This window comes from Aedes albopictus, chromosome 3, assembly GCF_035046485.1.
Source record: "Aedes albopictus strain Foshan chromosome 3, AalbF5, whole genome shotgun sequence".
NCBI lineage: Eukaryota > Metazoa > Arthropoda > Insecta > Diptera > Culicidae > Aedes > Aedes albopictus.
Genome location: NC_085138.1, coordinates 203,400,081 through 203,423,076, shown reverse-complemented (window position 1 = coordinate 203,423,076; position 22,996 = coordinate 203,400,081). Strand labels below are relative to the sequence as shown.

The 22,996-nt window shown below is 39.7% G+C and overlaps 1 protein-coding gene across 1 annotated transcript; it reads right to left on the bottom strand.

The window, feature by feature from the left end:
* Positions 1 to 14,691: 14,691 nt before the first annotated feature.
* On the bottom strand, positions 14,692 to 22,624 carry LOC134291182 (GAS2-like protein pickled eggs). Its single transcript, XM_062858629.1, has 3 exons — positions 22,426 to 22,624; positions 18,273 to 18,391; positions 14,692 to 18,095 (listed from the first exon to the last, which is right to left on the bottom strand). Exons 1-3 carry the CDS (start codon positions 22,554 to 22,556, stop codon positions 17,824 to 17,826), a joined length of 522 nt encoding a protein of 173 aa, XP_062714613.1. The 5' UTR covers positions 22,557 to 22,624; the 3' UTR covers positions 14,692 to 17,823.
* Between the last annotated feature and the right edge of the window lie 372 nt (positions 22,625 to 22,996).

The window sequence follows — 22,996 nt, the reverse complement described above, 5'->3', positions numbered from 1 at the left end:
CTCGAAAACATAAGTTTAAAACTAGTTTTCTAGAATAAGTGTTACGTAACGCAAGCTTATCACAACTTTTATTCGCTCATTTTTTTCCCACGATTAGACTTATACTTATCACAAATATCACGGTAAAGGCTGGGTATTCTGCGCAATTCAGATCCCATTGTGATCCACTAGCCTCTGCCCAGCAACTCCTATCCCTACCTCCACGCGGTACCGGCCGGAAACTATGAGCAACCTTAGGGAAGATCGGGTAACCAACCCCGGTGGGAACTTTGGTCGTAGGCTGACAGGGAAGGGGGGGTTTGCTTCGGTAAACCTGAGCGTCTGTTCTCCAGGAGGAGCGGCTCACAACAGCGTCTGATCCCCATGTTAGGGGCGGCTGATCTACGTCCGAGTGCCAGGGAAGGACTCTAAGCTCAACTGTGCACTATGGTCCTCCGGAAAGTAGGGGGTTGGTGTCAGGCCCTACGAGCCAGCCGTAAAAACCCATTGTAACGGAAAATCAGCAACAGAATAATACGAACCGAGACCAACGGCAACGACCCCAGCGAACAAAAAGGACTTGCGATTGGAAACTCGGTACGTGGAACTGCCGATCTCTCAACTTCATTGGGAGCACCCGCATACTCGCCGATCTACTGAAGGACCGCGGGTTCGGCATCGTAGCGCTGCAGGAGGTGTGTTGGACAGGATCCATGGTGCGAACGTTTAGAGGTAATCATACCATCTACCCGAGCTGCGGCAACACACGCGAGCTGGGAACATCATTCATCGTGATGGGTGATATGCAGAGGCGCGTGATCGGTTGGTGGCCGATCGACGAAAGAATGTGCAGGTTGAGGATCAAGGGCCGATTCTTCAACTTCAGCATAATAAACGTGCACAGCCCACACTCCGGAAGTACTGATGATGACAAGGACGCATTTTACGCGCAGCTCGAACGCGAGTACGATCGCTGCCCAAGCCACGACGTCAAGATCATCATAGGAGATTTGAACGCTCAGGTAGGCCAGGAGGAGGAATTCAGACCGACGATTGGTAAGTTCAGCGCCCACCAGCAGACGAACGAAAACGGCCTACGACTCATTGATTTCGCCGCCTCCAAAAATATGGCCATACGTAGCACCTTTTTCCAACACAGCCTCCCTTATCGTTACACCTGGAGATCACCACAGCAGACGGAATCTCAAATCGACCACGTTCTGATTGACGGACGGCACTTCTCCGACATTATCGACGTCAGGACCTATCGTGGCGCCAACATCGACTCCGACCACTATCTTGTGATGGTCAAACTGCGCCCAAAACTCTCCGTCATCAACAATGTACGGTACCGGCGACCGCCACGGTACAACCTAGAGCGACTGAAGCAACCGGATGTCGCCTCAGCATACGCGCAGAATCTCGAAGCCGCGTTGCCAGACGAGGGCGAGCTCGATGAGGCCCCTCTAGAGGACTGCTGGAGTACAGTGAAAGCAGCCATCAACGACGCAGCCGAGAGCACCACCGGGTTCGTGGAACGGAATCGACGGAACGAATGGTTCGACGAAGAGTGCAGAACGGTTTTGGAGGAGAAGAATGCAGCGAGGGCGGTAATGCTGCAGCAAGGGACTCGACAGAACGTGGAACGTTACAAACAGAAGCGGAAACAGCAGACCCGCCTCTTTCGGGAGAAAAAGCGCCGCCTGGAAGAAGCGGAGTGTGAAGAAATGGAACTGCTGTGCCGTTCCCAAGAAACACGGAAGTTCTATCAGAAGCTCAACGCATCCCGCAACGGCTTCGTGCCGCGAGCCGAAATATGCAGGGATAAAGACGGAGGCCTCTTGACGGACGGACGTGAGGTGATCGAAAGGTGGAAGCAGCACTTCGATCAGCACCTGAACGGCGTGGAGAACGTAGGCACGGGAGCCCACGGCAACGGAAGGAACGACGACGCCAGTGCAGCGGAGGACGGAAATGAACCAACTCCCACGCTGAGGGAAGTTAAGGATGCCATTCACCAGCTCAAAACCAACAAAGCAGCTGGTAAGGATGGTATCGCAGCTGAACTCATCAAGATGGGCCCAGAAAAGTTGGCCACCTGTCTGCATCGGCTGATAGTCAGGATCTGGGAAACCGAACAGCTACCGGAGGAGTGGAAGGAAGGGGTAATCTGCCCCATTCACAAGAAAGGCGACCATTTGGAATGTGAGAACTTCAGGGCGATCACTATTTTGAATGCTGCCTACAAAGTGCTATCCCAGATCATCTTCCGTCGTCTGTCACCTAAAACAAATGAATTCGTGGGAAGTTATCAAGCCGGCTTCATCGACGGCCGGTCGACAACGGACCAGATCTTTACCGTACGGCAAATCCTCCAGAAATGCCGTGAATACCAGGTCCCAACGCACCACCTGTTCATCGACTTCAAAGCGGCATACGATAGTATCGACCGCGCAGAGCTATGGAAAATCATGGACGAAAACGGCTTTCCTGGGAAGCTGACTAGACTGATTAAAGCAACGATGGACGGTGTGCAAAACTGCGTAAGGGTTTCGGGTGAACTATCCAGTTCATTCGTATCTCGCCGGGGACTGCGACAAGGTGACGGACTCTCATGTCTACTCTTCAACATCACGCTGGAAGGTGTGATGCGACGAGCCGGGCTCAACAGCCGGGGAACGATTTTCACAAAATCCGGTCAATTTGTGTGCTTTGCGGACGACATGGACATTATCGCTAGAACATTTGGAACGGTGGCAGAACTGTACACCCGCCTGAAACGCGAAGCAGCAAAGGACGGACTGGTGGTGAATGCCTCAAAAACAAAGTACATGCTGGTAGGCGGAACCGAAAACGACCGGATCCGTCTGGGTAGTAATGTTACGATAGACGGGGATACTTTCGAGGTGGTGGAGGAATTCGTCTACCTCGGATCCTTACTGACGGCTGACAACAACGTGAGCCGAGAAATTCGGAGGCGCAGCATCAGCGGAAGTCGGGCCTACTACGGGCTCCAGAAGAAACTGCGGTCGAAAAAGATTCACCCACGCACCAAATGCACTATGTACAAAACGCTGATAAGACCGGTGATCCTCTACGGGCACGAGACATGGACCATGCTCGAGGAGGACCTGCAAGCACTCGGAATTTTCGAGCGACGCGTGCTAAGAACAATCTTCGGCGGTGTGCAGGAGAACGGTGTGTGGCGGAGAAGAATGAACCACGAGCTCGCTGCACTTTACGGCGAACCCAGCGTCCAGAAGGTGGCCAAAGCCGGAAGGATACGTTGGGCAGGGCATGTTGCAAGAATGCCGGACAACAACCCTGCAAAGCTGGTGTTTGCAACGGATCCGGTTGGCACAAGAAGGCGTGGAGCGCAGAGAGCACGATGGGCGGACCAGGTGGAGCGTGACTTGGCGAGCATTGGGCGCGACCGAGGATGGAGAGCGGCAGCCGCAAACCGAGTATTGTGGCGTACTATTGTTGATTATGTCTTGTCTTAATGATGTTGAACAAATAAATGTATGTATGTTATCACAAATAAAGTGATAAAGTGTGTTTTTAATATCCAGCCCAAATTTTATTAAACGACTTATTTTAAGAAAATTCGTACTGGTGGGTCACCAACTTTTATTACAATCAAAGGTTGGTCGCCAGCTGTAGAAGTTTGAGAACTCCTGATCTAAGGCGTTTAGAAAAAGTAGAAGAGGACATTATTCTCAACCAAATGCTGTATTCGATCAGTGCTATATGACTTTTCAATACCTCATGATGAATTCATTAATTTTAAGTTTATCAGCTGGGTGGCACTTATAAATTTTTAGAGTATTTGTTTTCGACAAAGCTAATCAGGTCGTCAAAAGAAAGCCGATGATAAAATTAAGAACACAGTATTTTGGAAGTTCGAATGTTAAAATCAGGATTTTTTCACAAAGCCCATTATCAGGGCCCAAAGTAGCCCACGAAGCGCAGGTAGGCATTCATCCTTACCATTCCTTCTCAGACATTTATTTTCTCAATAACGAATGGTTTCCGAGTTACAGTTTCTCAAAAATATTCATGTCAAAAACACATACGCCCTTCTCAAAAGTTATTCTCGAGTTCACACGATCTTTCCACAACACTTATACTATTAAGTGGTATACTGAGTACGGTAGCAAGATTTCCTCTGAATTCAAGAGATTGAGGTTTTTTCGTTTACCGATTTTGCGCAGAACTGACTTTTAATATTAAACATTTTATATGGGTGATTCTCGCTGAGACCGGCTCACTATTTACACATTGTCTTCAAAAATGTTTAAGGTGGCGATTTTCTGAAAGTCCTCGCTAAAAAAGTAAGGAAAATGCATTTGGTTACTCAAATTGTTGGACCCCCGTCAGTTAGAGCCACAACAATTTTTGCAGACCCCTCCATTTTGGTCAAATGGTGGCTCACTTAAACCGTTATAACTCGGAAGTTTCTCCAAAAACCTTCACCATGATGGCAATTACCGATTTTCAATATTTTTGCATCAATGGAAAGCTGAAACATTTATACACAACATATCAAAAAATTAGAGATGTCTTTTTTCCTATTAAAAATTATCTGCAGTTTTGTAAATTAAGCCACGTTTTCTCCATACATTTCCATGCGCACCGGCAACGACATGCAACAGCATCCGAGTTTACGCCTGCATGTCACAAAGGCATCTGCCGCAAATTTTGGACAACTCGGAGGCTCGTTTTCGTTTTTGACTGTTTCTCAATGATGCGGGCATTGCTTTTAAAACTTTTTTAGTGCTCTGGAAACCTTAAACCTTCAGCTTTCCATTAGTGGATTCAGATTTTATATTCGTGTTCGTATGCACGGCGAAATAACGCTGCATTTATATAAACGGCCGCCACCAGGCCCAGTGCCCAAAAGTGGCAGGGTTTATAATACGACAGACAACTTTTGAAAAAAAAAAAGACATCTCTATTTTTTTGATATGTACAAATGTCTCAGCTTTCAATTGATGCAAAAATTTTGAAAATCGGTAATTGCCATTATGGTGAAATAAGTGTTTTGGTATAAAAATCCAAGATGGTGGCCAAAATCAATATGGCCGACCCAACTTTTTATTACAGTCAACTTTCGTTCGTTGCACTAAGCTCGTAGCCCAGTTAGTGAAAGACTTTCACTAGGTGGGCTGAGTTTTGAGCTGTCAAATAATCTCTAACAATAGAGATTCAGGGCTACCAACCTTGACAAATCATGCTTCACGTCAAAAAGTGACGTTTGACTTCGTTTTAACTGGGCTATAGCCCACCTAACGGGCGCCCAGTTAAAACGTAGCCCACCTAAACGTAGCCCACCGACCGAAAGTTGACTGTATTGTAAATAGTAGCTCTATCTTTCCTCGTTTCAACAACAATTCGTTTTGAGGTGGTTTTTGGAGAAACTTTCGAGTTATAACCGTTTAAATGAGCCTCCATTTGACCAAAATCGAGGGGTCTGCAAAAATTGTTGTTGCTCTAACTAACGGGGGGTCCAACAATTTGAGTAACCAAATGCATTTTTCTTACTTTTTTAGCGAGGACTTTCAGAAAATCGCCACCTTAAACATTTTTGGAGACAATGTGTAAATACTGGGCCGGTATCAGCGAGAACAACCCATATCTTTTACTGAAGGTACAACTACTAGCATGAGCTGCTTAGCTAATCGAGTACCTACATGTAGCAGCGTTCTTTGGTTGTACCTGTAGGCTGTAGGTCTAGATACAGGGGGTGGCCAAAATGTTTGGGATAGGCAACTTTTTTTTCTCCCAAAAAATTCAACATGCTGTAACTTTTCATAGAGTACATCACAAATTCTCAAATTTTGACTGCTTATCAACCTATTATATGTGCATCATTGGTACAAATTTGGGCTCGATTGGTCAATCTTTCGCGAAGCTAGAACCGTTGTCGTAAAACACTATTTAGACAACAAACATCCGGTGATGTTAGCGGTAATCATTATAACTTTTGCGAACAAAGCTACGTTTTCACATAATTCATAAACGAATACATATTTCGAACATTTGAAAGACAGAATAACATCTCAAATCATGAAGGGTTCAGTTATTATGAAATGTCTACGGCCCTAGATGTTGTTTTAACCATTCCCAATTGAGTTTCCATTACGAAGGCACAAAAATTGAACTTCTCTATCACTGCCTCTGCTCGTATCGTTTTCGCACACAATTCAATAAACCGCGTAGTTTGCCGGTGTAAGCCTTGCTAACGACTTAATAAATGATTATATTGCAAAGGAACTTCTGGCATCCGTGTGCTATTAGCATATTAATTAAAAAATTTTCGCTGTTTTATTCGAGGCGCTTTGATGCGTCAATGCCGGTGGCGGAACGGAACGGAAAGCATTCAATACGCATTTCCTCTGTCACTTCCAATAATGGTGCTCTCTCGAATATGGCAATGATGGCTAATCATCGGAGACGTTTCAGTCAGTCGCTGTCGTCGTCGTCGATCGGCTATACACAAGCAGAATGTAAATCTTCAAACTCAACCGAGTAATGACCGGGTTGACGTTCATTTGCTTCTATCAAATTATCATCGAACGAGTTTTTGTTCTTCAAGTGATTTGGATGATTAACAAATGGTTATATTCATTGTGATAGGTGACCGGTACGGTACAAGGGTAAAGCAAATACACCATGGCGCGCGCTGTTTGGGATTTACGTAATGGTCAGCATCTCTGAGGAACGGACAAACCACGTGTCAATCATATTTGTCAAGTGTTTGAAAAGTCAGAGCTCTGCGTACGCTTTGATTACTGTTTGCTCGGGACTGTAAGGGTCTATTTACATACACTGCACAGAAAGCGAAAGTACCCACAATGCTGGTTGTTGCTCTTTGAAAGATAATTGATGGGATAGATGGAGTTTGCCGTCCCTTTGAATGGACGCTCTTTATCGTTAGGCACCGTAGTACACGTGTTGCTATACCCGTTTATGCTTAAGCATATTTATACAATGACTTAAACGTTTCGAGATATGCCAAATCAATTTGTCAGCACTCATATTATTTGGCTTGTTAGAAACGTTCAAGTTCCGGTTCGGCTTTTAGATTTGAAATTTGGTTTTTGGATGCTTGAAGTGACACTCAAGCAATATCGTTTTTTTTTTGCTAGAATTATTGGTAAATTTTCATGGCTGTTACTTAAAACCTACCTATCTGCAATCATATGCAAGGATGGAAGAAAATCACTTCAAGCGATAAATGATGCAGGATACGAATAATCCAATATAGCCTTGTTCTTGCAGTAGCATGATCCCGACGCCTCACACCGTTCTTGTATCACAGGGACAATCAAAGCATCTGATGCACGCTTGATCGCGTGATGACCCGTTATTGGATCATGTTACAACTCGTGATAAATTTTATTCATCAGAATTTATGCCACTTATTCACCCGTAAACCGCATTCATGATTAGAAATAATGCATTCATAAGCATATCTGGAAGGTAAAGCAGCAAGAATGCTCAAAAAGTGAATGAAATCACGAATTTATCATTTCGACTTCATGATAACGATCGCATCGCGCTCGCACATGCCGCGCGAATCATTCTTCTCGGACCGTAGTTTGTTAGGATGCTTGAAGACAAAATAATATCATTGTTGCTATGATCGCGCGATGCCTTTCAACCGCGACACATTTGAGATCTGATCATGATCACTAGATTTCCATCTTTGATCATATGTTATTCATTGATTAGTGTATTTGTAATGGGTAACTCTCGCTGAGACCGTCCCACTATTTACACCATGTCTTCAAAAATGTTTAAGGTGGCGATTTTCTGAAAGTCCCTCCTAACAAAGTAAGAAAAATGCATTTGGTTTATCAATTTGATGGACCCCCCGTTAGTTAGAGCCACAACCATTTTTGCGGACCCCTTGATTTTGATCAATTGTTGGCTCATTTAAACCGTTATAACTCAAAAGTTTCTCCAAAAACCACCTCATAACAAAATGTTGTTGAAAAGAGGATAGATAGGGCTACTATTTACAGTTATAAAAACATGGGTCGGCCATATTAATTTTGGCCGCCATCTTGGATTTTTATACCAAAACTGTTTTTTCACCATGTTGGCAACCACCGATTTTCAAAATTTTTGCGTCAATCGAAAGCAGGGACATTTTCACACAACATATCAAAAATTTAGAGATGCATCTTTTTCCTATCAAAAGTTATCTGCACTTTTGTAAACCATGACACTTTAGCGCACTGGGCCAGGTTCCGGTTGTTTACATAAATGCAGCGTTATTTCACAGTGTTTACGAACAATTATTTGAAATCTGAACCCACTAATGGAAAGCTGAAGGTTTAAGCTTTTCAAAACACCAAACAACTTTAAAAAGCAATGTCCGCATCATTGAGAAACAGTCAAAAACGGGAACGAACCTCCAATTTTCCCTAATTTGGCTGCAGGTGCCGTTGTGTATACAAGCAGGCGCCAACTTTGATGCTGTTGGGTGTCGTTGCCGGTGCGCAAGGAAATGTATGAAGAAAACGTGTCATGATTAACAAAAGTGCAGATAACTCTTGATAGGAAGAAGATACATCTCTAAATTTTTGATATGTTGTGTAAAAATGTCCCCGCTTTCGATTGACGCAAAGATTTTGAAAATCGGTGGTTGCCAACATGGTGAAAAAACAGTTTTGGTATAAAAATCCAAGATGACGGCTAAAATCAATATGGCCGACCCATGTTTTTATAACCGTAAATAGTAGCTCTATCTTTCCTCTTTTCAACAACATTTTGTTATGAGGTGGTTTTTGGAGAAACTTTTGAGTTATAACGGTTTAAATGAGCCAACAATTGATCAAAATCGAGGGGTCCGCAAAAATGGTTGTGGCTCTAACTAACGGGGGGTCCATCAAATTGATAAACCAAATGCATTTTTCTTACTTTTTTAGGGGGGACTTTCGGAAAATCGCCACCTTAAACATTTTTGAAGACATGGTGTAAATAGTGGGACGGTCTCAGCGAGAGTTACCCAATGTAAGGTTACATCTTTCAAGTTACTTCAAAAATAATTTATTTGGTAATACAGAAAAAAAATACTTATGACTACATATCCGTTTCTAAACTCTGATCATGTACATTGAAAATATTTCTCCCTCTTCTTCTTCTTGGCGTAACGTTGTGCCATAGAGAAAGTGAGCCGAAACATCAATGTTCCGAATCCCAATGCTTCACCTGCTTGACAAAGAAAATTGAAATTTATAAGATCACATGAATTGTGAAGTACAGTCTACCCGAGCAAAGGCAGATAACAAAGAATATCACATTGATAATACACAGTGTTATCGGTGTTATCATTCTGTTATTTTTGTTAACATCCTTTCCAATTGTTAATAACCAGATGATAAGAAATCTAGTTATCGGTAATTTTGATCTATCGCGATAACATAAAAATAATCAATGATAACAAAATATGTTATCAGTTTCCAAACGCATATTTAAAAGCTTCACAAAACTGAGAGTCTGATAAACCTCGAATCTAAAAATAGATTCCGATTTCCACCTTCCATGCGACTGTGGTACGAATGCGTAGCCTTCAAAAACTTCCGCTCACTGAGTCCCGTTGGTGTACGGGTTATAGACTGCGACCGGCAATCACTCGAACAGGGTTCGAGACCCGCTGGGTGCAATAGTTGAAAACATGGGTTGTGAATTATAAGAAACTTTTTTCAATTGCTGACGATGTCGGCAAAGTAGATTTCTGATATTTTCGTCGATAAAATAGCTCTTAATGATAACTAACTGATAACAAAACCAGTTATCAATCAGCTGTATTTTTTCATGTTGATAACTAAATATAATATTGCATAAAATATTGTATTACACCATTAGTTATGAACTTGAACTCAATGATAACTTAACTTCTTATCATGTTGATATTCGAGAAGTAAATTTGAGTAATCATTTTTGTTACGTTGACTTTTAATTCAACCTAAATGATAACAAATTCAATTATCAAACGAATGATAACCAGGTAACAGAACTTTGTATCATTTTGTTATTCGCCTTTGCTCGGGTAGTCTCTTACTAAACGAATTCCTATTGGGGAGCATCCATTAAGTACGTCACACCAAAATTGGGAATTTTTAACCCCCCTCCCCCTTGAATCCGTGACGTACTAAATGGATGACCCCTTAAACGGAAAGTTTCCGATGACCAAATAATGAGCCATTTTACGAAGTGACAACAATGTTGATGATGATATTGGTTTTCACGGGTTATTGGACGCTACCTCCTGTCAAAATTCATTCATAAAATCGGCTCGTAAAATGGACTACAGTCAACTTTCGGTCGTTGGGCTACGTTTAGGTGGGCTACGTTTTAACTGGGCGCCCGTTAGGTGGGCTATAGCCCAGTTAAAACAAAGTCAAACGTCACTTTTTGACGTGAAGCATGATTTGTCAAGGTTGGTAGCCCTGAATCTCTATTGTTAGAGATTATTTGACAGCTCAAAACTCAGCCCACCTAGTGAAAGTCTTTCACTAACTGGGCTACGAGCTTAGTACAACGAACGAAAGTTGACTGTATTTCGAAACATTTCATTTTATATAAGTTTCCCGAGCAAAGTCTGACAGCAAATTGAAAACAAATTTTGATGTTGTGATATTACAAATTATGATTACTCGGGTTGTTGCCGTTTTGGTCGTTTTAACGGTTAAAACATCAAAAATGAGAGCAGAAAAATGTTCCCGGAACAGCAAGTTGAAAACAATTCCTGCTATCAGTGATAGCAAATTGATAACTGTTTTTGCAATTAATAAGAAAAAATGCAAAAACGTTATATATAGGGTTTTTTCGATTGATATGAAATCCTAATTGCTATTAGATAATTACACTAATGGTATATTCTTAGAGTTATTATACAAGGTTGCCTAGAAGTTTTGAAATAATTTAAAAACTTATTTTTTATAATAGTTTGAAGTGACAGGAAAACGAAATCTAAATTTGAAATCGAATTCAGGCAAGACAAACTGATATCAAAATGTGATATCAATTTGCTGCTGAATACAAATCGAGTTTTCGATTTGCTATTAGACTCTGCTCGGGTTACGTTATACTGGTCAACTTTGCCGAAGACATCATCTTTTTATTTTATCGTTGCTTTGATCGCCGCCTACTTTATCTGTTTTGGATTTCATTTGGTGTTTTTCGTTATAAGGATTCTGAGATATGAGGCTTTGAAAATTTACATGCTCACTAGCGCCCGCCTAGTGAAAAAAATACGAACTTCGCAGCTTATCATCGGCAAGTTATTGGCTTACCCAACAAATTTTCTGAAGACACAATCTTTCCAAATCATTATGGTCTTGAGCTGTCATATATCGTAAGAGTTGCTTGACAACCTAATATGGTAACTCTGAACCAGTGATCTTATAAGAGTTCTTCCAGAATGTATCCCAATTTTGGGATTTTATGCCCTGGTCACTTGAAGATGCAACATTAGCTTTTTTTCCAAATGTTTTGATCCATTTATTGAAAGGAACTAAATGAAATTCGCAAGCAAAAAAAAACTTTGATTTCTTATTACTTGACAATTACTTGACAGACCTTGGAGGGCGATTGAAGTCGCGTTCCAATTGTTCAGACAATAGTAAAATTTTTAAAATAATTTGCTTCTTTGAGTTTCCGGCTCTACATGACTTTTATACTGTCATTATTGTTGGCGCGGGACTGGTGGTTTGTTCTATAAAAACATGAAATAATACTAACAGTCCTTTATTTTCAAGTGGAATAGAAAACGGAATATCCACATTAATTTTGATGGTATGAAGTAAGCTTTGTTGATTTTTTGTATGCTGAATGCCTTTATCAATATGAATTGAGGAAAAAGGTATTTTTTTTTCAATTTACTGAACCATACAGCAATTTTGATAGATAATCAGCAACATCCCACTAATTCATATTGCTGAAAGTTTTTGATGTGTAGGAACAATAATCGCCCTACATAGGGTGCGGGCACCGGTTTTAGCCAGTCTAAGGGAAATCATTTTTATACAAATAACCACTAATCCAATGAAAACTATCAATGCGCTAAATGAAAGGTTTCGATACTAATACTAGATTTTTGTATTAAAAGTAGCACTGGCCAAAATAGAAGCCTTGCCGCAGTTTTGGCCATATTCTCAGCTTTGGTTTCTATTTTGGCCAATCACGTGTATTTCTTATGGGAGTGGCCAAATTAGAAGCACCCTGGCCAAAATAGATATTTGGAAGCTGATTTTTTTTTAAGGAAAATTATTTTTTTTCTTCCAGTTTTTAATCAAAATGTATGGTTTTGACAGCTACAATCATATTATTATATTAGAATCTACTAGTAAAAAATAAATGTATGCCAATTTAGATCGTTACAGGCTGAATACCGCACTATTATTATTATTTATTTATTAAAGAGGATACCGCACTATGGCCAAAACTATACTATAACCCTATATGATTTATATGAATTTTGAAAGACATAATTTAAAATTTTTGTGTTCCTTAAAAGAAAAAAAAAACTTATTTTTCGTTTTACCTTTGATGAAATTAGCAAAAAAGGTATGGCCGATCTTTTCTATCATTTAAAGTATCATACCCACGCTTCCATAGCTTATTAGCCCATTAACTGATGCACAAAGACCTATTTAACCAACGAGTTCAACTGTACCGGCACGTTTGCAAATTATGACCGGTTGGTGGTCCGTAAAACTGCCGCCAACGCCACCGTTGCTGCTGTTGCTGACCCATATATGGACAATGTGATCGGAATAGTAAACTCATAACCCGCAACTGATCGAGCAGTTTCATCGATGACGGCGTCCGAGCAAAAGACTGATTGCAAACTGTTAATAAGCGGTGTATAAGTAGACTAGGACTAGAGCTAGCTGTAGAAGAGACAGTCGAATATGAGGAGTTATCGTCCGGCGATGGCGGTGCTGCGGCGTCACGTTTGCCGCTATCTCAGCAGGTGGGTGACGCATGATGAGTGCACTTTTGAGCTGACGCCGTCGTTATGCGAGCTTGCACTGGACCTTATAAATAATTTATAACTATGAAATTATCATAAATCTTAAATAGAATGATGTGACATTTTCACTTGCTGGGAGAAGTAAAATAGAATTATTGTGTAAGACTAAGCAAAATCACGGGCAAGCAGACTAATCCACGAGCAATACTTCTAGAACACGTCTATCTAACATTAAATTAAACTATGAAAAATGTGAATGATGTAAAGTCGGAAAAGACACACGTCTGTTAGTCCGTGGAAAAATATAGATGATGAAATATGTGGGTCTAGATTATTGTGTAACTATAAACTTTATTGGCCTGAAAGACGGATCTGGGGTCGTTGTTAGAAATGATCGTGTCAAAATTTGAAGTCCGCATCTCAAGGCCACCAAGGGTCTCAAGGGTCTCCAGTTAGCCTAGTGGTTAAGGCTATGGATCGCCAATCCGAAGACGGCGGGTTCGATTCCCGTTCCGGTCGGGAAAATTTTCTCGACTCCCTGGGCATAGTGTATCATTGTACTTGCCTCACAATATACAAATTCATGCAATGGCAGGCAAAGAAAGCCCTTCAATTAATAACTGTGGAAATGCTCAAAGAACACTAAGTTGAAGCAAGGCAGGCCAAGTGCCAGTGAGGACGTAGAGCCATAAAGAAGAAGAAGAAGAAGATCTCAAGGCCACCACTACTTTCAAGAAGCCTAAAGTTGTCAAAAATTCTATAGATATACCTATATGGAACTAAAAACCGCATGTTTTTTTTTCGACAAAAGTACGCTATTCCACTAAAACCGATGCTTTTAGGACCCTTAGGGGCCAAAAATGTGCTAAGAATTGCGATATTTCCACTACGTTTCCTTCAAAATCTGGTAAAATGTAAAAATGCTGATTTTTCGGTTGTTTTTTTGTCAAAAACTCAAAAACGAGTGGAGATATCGCAACTCTAAGCACATTTTTGGCCCGTTAGGGTCCTAATAATCGCTTTACGTAGAAGAGCGTTTTTTTTCGTCGAAAAAAAAATCATGTTCTTCGTAGTCCCATAAATTTTTTTTCAACTTTGAGGGGCTACCTAGCCTTGACATACTGACTTCAAATTTTGACACGATTATTTCTTAGTTTAAACGATAACTTATAATATTTTCAAGTTTTGCAAAATAAGGGACAGCCTTATTAACACGAACTCAAACAAGGATTGAACTATTGACATATATTACATACATTACAGTCAACTTTCGGTCGTTGGGCTACGTTTAGGTGGGCTACGTTTTAACTGTGCTAAGTTTTAAATGTGCTAAGAATTGCGATATTTCCACTACGTTTCCTTCAAAATCTGGTAAAATGTAAAAATGCTGATTTTTCGGTTGTTTTTTTGTCAAAAACTCAAAAACGAGTGGAGATATCGCAACTCTAAGCACATTTTTGGCCCGTTAGGGTCCTAATAATCGCTTTACGTAGAAGAGCGTTTTTTTTCGTCGAAAAAAAAATCATGTTCTTCGTAGTCCCATAAATTTTTTTTCAACTTTGAGGGGCTACCTAGCCTTGACATACTGACTTCAAATTTTGACACGATTATTTCTTAGTTTAAACGATAACTTATAATATTTTCAAGTTTTGCAAAATAAGGGACAGCCTTATTAACACGAACTCAAACAAGGATTGAACTATTGACATATATTACATACATTACAGTCAACTTTCGGTCGTTGGGCTACGTTTAGGTGGGCTACGTTTTAACTGGGCGCCCGTTAGGTGGGCTATAGCCCAGTTAAAACGAAGTCAAACGTCACTTTTTGACGTGAAGCATGATTTGTCAAGGTTGGTAGCCCTGAATCTCTATTGTTAGAGATTATTTGACAGCTCAAAACTCAGCCCACCTAGTGAAAGTCTTTCACTAACTGGGCTACGAGCTTAGTGCAACGAACGAAAGTTGACTGTACATACATTTATTTGTTCAATATTACTTTTAAGACAAGACATAATCAACAATAGTACGCCACAATACTCGGTTTGTGGCTGCCGCTCTCCATTCTCGGTCGCGCCCAATGCTCGCCAGATCACGCTCCACCTGGTCCGTCCATCGTGCTCTCTGCGCTCCACGGTTGGAAAAATCCAACCGGATCAGTTGCAAACATCAGCTTTGCAGGGTTGTTGTCCGACATTCTTGCAACATGTCCTGCCCACCGTATCCTTTCGGCTTTGGCCACCTTCTGGATGCTGGGTTCGCCGTAAAGTGCAGCGAGCTCGTGGTTCATTTTTCTCCGCCACACACCGTTCTCCTGCACACAGCCGAAGATCGTCCTTAGCACGCGTCGCTCGAAAACTCCGAGTGCTTGCAGGTCCTCCTCGAGCATGGTCCAAGTCTCGTGCCCGTAGAGGACCTCCGGTCTTATTAGCGTTTTGTACACGGTGCATTTGTTTTGGCGCGTAGGTGAATCTTTTTCGAACGTAGTTTCTTCTGGAGCCCGTAGTAGGCCCGACTTCCGCTGATGATGCGCCTCCGAATTTACGACTCACGTTGTTGTCATCCATCAGTAAGGATCCGAGGTAGACACCGCCTCGAAAGTATCCCCGTCTATCGTAACGGTCGTGTTCGGTTCCGCCTACCAGCATGTATTTTGTTTTCGAGGCATTTACCACCAGTCCAACCTTTGCTGCTTCGCGTTTCAGGCGGGTGTACAGCTCTGCCACCGTTCCAAATGTGCTGACGATAATGTCCATGTCGTCCGCAAAGCACACAAACTGACCGGATTTTGTGAAAATCGTTCCCCGGCTGTTGAGCCCAGCTCGTCGCATCACACCTTTCAGAGCGATGTTGAAGAGTAGGCATTAAACACCTTGTCGCAGTTCCCGGCGAGATTCAAATGAACTGGGTAGTTCACCCAAAACCCTTACGCAGTTTTGCACATCGTCCATCGTTGCTTTAATCAGTCTAGTCAGCTTCCCAGGAAAGCCGTTTTCGAAAACTTATTCGATCTCGCTCAAAATTTTACCAATGGAGCTTTACTGTATGGGTTATAATTAGTCGAAATTTCAGCGTTTTTTATTGATGTATAAAAAAGTTTATAAACATTTAACTGAAAATTATTGAGACCAAAAAATTACTGTATGGACAATTGTTTGATATACTGTATGTCTAGATCTCCAAAAAATCTAGATATGTTGTGAAACAGTCGTAAAGTCATCACGTGAATACATCATAACGTGTGAATGAACCATCAACGACTGATAAAATCAACGCTTATACTTTCTTGGTATGCCAGCCAATTTTATGTTTCACAATTTCTTTAAAGCAGCGCTTCCCAAACTGTGCGCCGCGGCGCCCTGGTGCGCCGTGAACATCTCTCAGGTGCGCCGCAGGGTCTTGAGCCAAAACGCAAAGAACAAACTCTTATTAACGAAGGCAGAATATATTATTAGTTGTTTTACATTGTTTAGTGGCACCTCACCCTTTTTTGTATTCTATAGATTCTATACCAATGTCTTGCCTTTTTGAGGAAGACTTCAATCTCGACTTCAAAAGAAAGTCATTAAAAAGGGTTTTCCTCTTCTAAATTTTCAATTGAAAAGTAAATGTTTCAAAGCCTATTAATGTTTTCCGGAACTACTAATATCCTCATGAAACATTTATATTTTTACAAAATTTTGAAAATTCCGACATTTTTTATTGCTCGAAAATCAATTATTTATGGGAAACTTTGATTTATTTATGCACTTTTTGATTTGTTTATGGAAATTATATAGTTTATTATTGCTCCCACCCTTACTTCTTTATTACTTTGATTTATTTATGCACTTTTTGATTTGTTTATGCATGCACTTTATGGAAATTATATAGTTTATTATTGCTCCCACCCTTACTTCTTTATTGGCAATTTCTGATTTTGGTATGGTAAATGATCACTTTTCTATGAGTCGTTTATATTTTAGCCAACGGCTAATGTCTCAAGAATAGTAGGTTTCGGAAATTTTACGTCTTCGGCAAACTTTTTCAGCATAAATAGTCGAACAACTTTGCCGAAGACATCGCTAAAATGCAGTTGGGCAAAAATGACTTATAGGACTTTTATGCAAATAATGTAAAAAGTTGACTGCCGTCAGAATATTGGCCTTGCTCATAGCAATATTTTCTCTGAAAACACCAACTGTGGATCTCGAAATTTCGACGAGCTAGAGGGTTTTTCCGTGTATTTTCAGTCCTACCCTAGTGTACGTTAGGTCAAATGACCCTTTCGGCCAAATGATCTGAAGTGTCAAATTTTTCAACTCGTTACTGTTCTTTGAATTTGAATTTAATGTTGTCTGTAAGAAAACAAAACAACACTTACACACCATACAATGGAACAAGTGAAATCACAGTGATTTCTCAATTGTTTGTTTTCAATGAAGAAAGCGCTTTATTCAGTATATTTCAAGCCAATGCTACCAGGTTCTATTACGGAAAGTCATTTACCACTTTTTTCGGGACGGTATTTGCCCAAATAAATATGTCATTTTAATGAAATTTAAAATGATTCAAATCAAGATTACAATTGGACAAGTTCAAATTCTGATTTCTTACCCTAGGTGAATGAGATTTTCAAGAGAAAAGATAGACATTTTCAAGACAAATATTTTAGCAAAGAACAAGAAAATGGCTTTCAATTTTTCAATTATTACGATTATATCAATGACGACTTCTAGAACCTCAATATATTGTGATGGTGATAAAGAAACTACGAACAATCAGCTTTAGATATCTACAGTGTTACTTGATACAGATTGCTCACCGTCTCACCTTAACATTTGGCGACACCCTCCCCTATTTAATCGACCTATCTAGCAAATTTCAAAACAACTCACCATTTCGTCCAAACTTTTGAGATCGTTGGTAACAATCTGAGGCTGCGGCCCGTACATCAACATGGGCCCGTTGGGATCGTCTTCGTCCTCACTGTCGGAATCGAACAGATCTTCCTCTGTTCCCGTTGATATGGAATGCGAATTTCCTTCGGTTTGTGTCCCACAAACAATGCCGTTCGCTTTATTGTCGGCGGCAATTTCTCTGTCGATTTGCCGTTCCATTTGGACTAACATTGGAGCAAGCATACCTGCGGAGTACAATTGCAATGCCAAAATAAACCATTTGCATAAACAAATGAAGCGAATTTGGTGTTGAATATTAAATAAAGAGTCGATGATATTTTTATTTTACAGTTCAGCTCTAGAGAGAACTGACTATGGCTCGTTCAACCAAGCCAAGGCAAATAGGAACAAATAAAACTTACCAAATTTAGCACCTCTTCGAGCGACCTCCAACAAGCATAGGATCACATGTTTCTCGTTCTTTCGCATAATTAAATCGTCGGTTTCGAAGAGCAAGCATTCGAATATTTGCAGACTTTTTCTGAAAAGAAAAGAAAATGCACATTGAACAAACCAAAATTTGAAAATCGTATTAAAAATTTCAAAGCTTTTGAACATGTTTGTACTAAATCACACCTATGTACAGGGGGTGGCCAAAATGTTTGGGATAGGCAACTTTTTTTTATCTCTCAAAAAAGGTCAACATGCTATAACTTTTCATAGAGTGCATCAAAAAATCTCAAATTTTGACTGTTTGTCAATCTATTATATGTGTATCATTGGTACAAATTTGGGCTCGATTGATTAATGTTTCGCAAAGATAGAACCGTTCGGGTAAAACACTATTTTTAAGACAACTTATTTTTGAGCTGTCATATCTCGGAAACCAGAGAACCGAATTGAATGAAATTTTGAACGTACACTAACATTATGTAAATGCTTCACAAACTATTAAAACATATGCACTTTTAAAACGTTAAAAAAAGTTATCATGCATTAACATTGACACCTTTTGGATTTTTCTCGAAAATATGTTTTTTTTTACTTTAATGCCAATAAATTTTAGTGTTAATATCCGAAGATTCTTCACTTCTGTTCTCAAGTTATCTCTAATCAGATATATTAGAGCCTATTTAGATTGAAGGAAGAACACATTTAGTAATTTTTGTGTGGCATTGTAAATTTGACTTATTTTCCACTTTATATAAAATTTCAACTCGGTATAACTTAATCCGCCGTGAGAAAATATTACATTCTAAACGTTAAAAAATTCATTCAATGCGGTTCACTGGTTTCCAAGATATGACAGTTCAAAAATTAGATGTCTAAATAATAGTGTTTTACCCGAACGGTTCTAACTTCGCGAAAAAATAATCAATCGAGCCCAAATTTGGCTGACAAATTTTTGATGCACTCTATGAATAGTTACAGCATGTTGAATTTTTTTGTGGGAAAAAAGAGGTTGCCTATCCCAAACATTTTGGTCATCTCCTGTATTTACATCAGTATATTTCTCACCAGACCACGTGCATAGAAACACATGCGATGTTTTCCTTGAATGCACTGAACAATTTTTATCACAACTTTCTTCTGAAGTAAAGGTATATTTTTACTACGATTTTAATCAACGCCATGCTGTCTTCATTCTAGATTCCGAAATTTAGAAAATATTACTTCCGGTCTTTGGCGATAACGAAACATTAGTTTATATTTGATGCAGCTGTTAAGACTTGACGAAACAAATCACATAAAGAATCAATCTAAGTGTGTATATTCTTCTACTCTAAAAAGTAATAATAGAATGTAAAGAAATTGAGCGTAGTCCTAGTGCATATTCAATGAGCCCTTGAATGAGCCTGTCGAGGTTATAGTCACGCCTAGTATGGTTAAAAAGATCATTATTGCAATTTGTATGAGTTGTTTTTTTTAAGGTCTTTATTTATAGGATTTTCAGCTCGAGGCTGGTTCATCTCAGTATATGAGTTGTTGACAAAACGTTGTTAACCCTTAAAAGCCCTAGACGAACCACTTTTTTTTCATTCGGCTACTATTCAAAGACCATTCAATAAAAAAAAAATGAAACTAATTTTAAATTAAATGCGGTTAGTTGGTCTTCCAATATCTGGATGTGGCATTCCCCCTGACCCCTCCTCCCTTTCTGGGTATTGAGAAATGCCTTGCCATGAGGGTATTTTTAGGCAATTTTATTGAATCTCATACATATTTTCATTCTGAAATTTGTATTGTAAAATGTAAGGTACCCCGGGGCAAGTGAGACCTACAGCCATAATTTTTTTTATTATATATTTTTAAGGCTAACATTTTTCTTGGAAAACATAGGTATCACACCAACGGCTACTTTGAATACAAAAATAGTTGTTGTTACTACCATAAAAAGACCATATATGTTATTGTTGTTCATATGTAATTTTCAGTTCACTAAGTGAGATTAACGTACTCTACTACATAAGTAAGTCGTTTAAAAATAAAATAACGAATAAAGTCAAACTTTTTCGGTTTCAGGATAATATTTGGAGTGCTTGCAAATTATTTAAAGTGAAAAAGTTGTAATTTATTTCCATTTATTACCTTTAATTAAGTGCTCTCACCATTTCCTGGAGAAATTCTAGTTGGAGTTTCTGCTGGTAGGTACTTACACTTAAAAAAATCTTAATGAATCCTTGAAGAAATCTATAAATGAATCGCAAGAAGAATTCTCTGGAGGGATCCTGAAAGGTATCACAGAAGGCGATTCTTGCGGGGATTGCTGAAGAAATAGCTTCAAGGGTTCCTTCAGGAATTTCTCCAGGGATACATTCAGATTTTGGCTCTCAAAAATCCTCCAAGAATGTCTGCTGGGATTCCTGCATTTGAAGGGATTTCTCCATGGACTCTTCCAGAAATTCCTCCTGTACTTCTTTCAGAGGTTTTGACCAAGAATTCTTCCAGGAATTCCTCTTGGGATTCTTCCATAAATTTCTGCAAGGACTCACACAAGAATTAAGGGGATTAGAAGCAAAGGAGTGTAAGTGACAAAAATCTACTTTCGAGTGAATGAGATTTAAAGTTTTTCACCAATTTTTCATCTCATGCAAAATGTATAAAGTTTCAAAATCGACCCAAGTTTCTCCGATTTATTATAATTCATCGCAAAAATAATCTTGAAAAAGTTCCTAAAGGCTTAAAATTATAAGAATTTTTTGATATACTCAATTTTCTCCGATTTATTATAATTCATCGCAAAAATAATCTTGAAAAAGTTCCTAAAGGCTTAAAATTATAAGAATTTTTTGATATACTCAGCTCAAAATCGACAAAATGGTCACCTTTGCACCTGGACTTCTCAATTGTTCTTGCATTACCAATGAGAATTTCTTGCTGGGACTCCTCCAGTAATTTCTGCTTTAATTTATTCATGGATTTCTCCAGAAATAAGTAATTCCTACTGGGAATCCTCTTGAGAATATATTATGAACTACTGCTGTAATTGCTTCAGGACTGCTACTGGGTTTTTTTTCTAGACATTTCAGGTAGGTATCCTCCTGATTTTTTTTTTTCTGGGATTCCCATGCAATATCTGCAGAGAATCCTCCAGAAATTCCTGCAGGACTTTAAAGAGCAATATTTACATTTATTGGAGATATTCCATGAAAATCTCAGCAAGAATTCCCTAAGAAATTCCAGAAGGTATTTTTGAAATTCCTGCTGTTTACTGGATGTATTGCAAGAGGAATTCTTAGAGGAATCCTTGGAGAAGAATTCCAGGAAGAAATCCCGGAGGGATCCTTAGAGGGATTTTCAGAGGAACCTCAGCATCTTCTTAGAATTCCCCCAGGAATGCCTAATGAGATTGTGCTAAAAATATCTGCCAGGATTTTTCCTGGCATAGAAACTGATCCAAAAGTAGTTTAAGTATTTATTACAGCGTGTGCCAATGATAGGAACCCTGTACTAGTTATGGACACATTAGTTAATTTGGGTTCCACTTCGCACTATTTACATGCATTCTTTATGGGATTAGCCATAACTGGTACACTATGGCAAAATAGGGTGCAAGGAAGCCAAAAAATTAAGGAAAAGATTTATTTTTATCGTAATTTGAGCAAATTGAGAAGTTTATATGATTGCAATCATCTTTTGTGAAAGTGATCAGTTATTCACAAATTTTCTCTTGTTATTGTATCATTAAAGGTTAAAAATCGACAATGGCGAATTTGAGGTACTATAGCTATAACTGGTACACTGATCCTACATTGAATGAATGAAGGTGTTAATCACAGAACAAGACCCCTCAAGGTATGTATCGCCAATAAACAGTGATCACTGTGTCATTTATTTATTGTCATTGCTCTGGCAAAAAAAAAATTGTGCTGGTCCAATATTCATTCGACACAGCTTCGCACAACGACATAATGTCATAACAAGCCAAGGCATTCCTGAAGCCGCTGAAAGGAATTTCAGTTCCCTTCGTTGCGTTCAGCGGATACCTGACATAAACTGCGAAAAGTGCGAACATTTTCAAATTAGGCGATGATTTGCAACTTCATTTGAGGTGTTGATTTAGCATTCACTTACCGGCACCAGGCGATGAAGTTCGAGACATTATCTCTGGCGAAAAATGTTCCACTTTTGGCCGCTGGCAAAAAGTGGACATTGCCCATGCTCAGTATGGGGCCCGCCAAGCCGGATGTCATCGATTTCGTCATGGATTTGTTGCGTGCTTGCCTTCTCGCTAGATATTCCTCCGCGGCCTGTCGGACGTTGTTTGCATGCTGGGGGGGAGATAGACAAGAATAATCGGAATGTTAGTTCGAGTGCATTATTGAAAGGTAGGCTGTACGGGTCTCATGGATTGTCCCTGAAGAAGGTTTAATTTTGATCAAAACTCTAACGAAAAATCTACACGTTTCGAGTGATAACTTGGCACTATACTCAAAATAATGGTCTCATCTCATCCTCTTCAATGCATTACGTGAAAAATATACAATATCGATCAAAAGTTTGGGGTCAACCATCATGTTATTTTTCCATATTATGCCAATTCGCGTGTAATTTAAAATCTTGGTCTCATGAAAAAAAAACAAAGAAAATTTGGACATGCGAAATAAGCGAAACTTTTCCAAAAATATGTTTATGTAAACTTGAC

Excerpts from the sequence above, each read along its gene's own strand:
- LOC134291182 (XM_062858629.1), bottom strand. The coding sequence starts at position 22,556 with ATGACGAAATCGATGACATCCGGCTTGGCGGGCCCCATACTGAGCATG. Across the intron at positions 18,392-22,425 it reads AACTTCATCGCCTGGTGCCG|AAAAAGTCTGCAAATATTCG; the intron begins GTAAGTGAATGC and ends TTTTCTTTTCAG. Across the intron at positions 18,096-18,272 it reads TCGAAGAGGTGCTAAATTTG|GTATGCTTGCTCCAATGTTA; the intron begins GTAAGTTTTATT and ends TGTACTCCGCAG.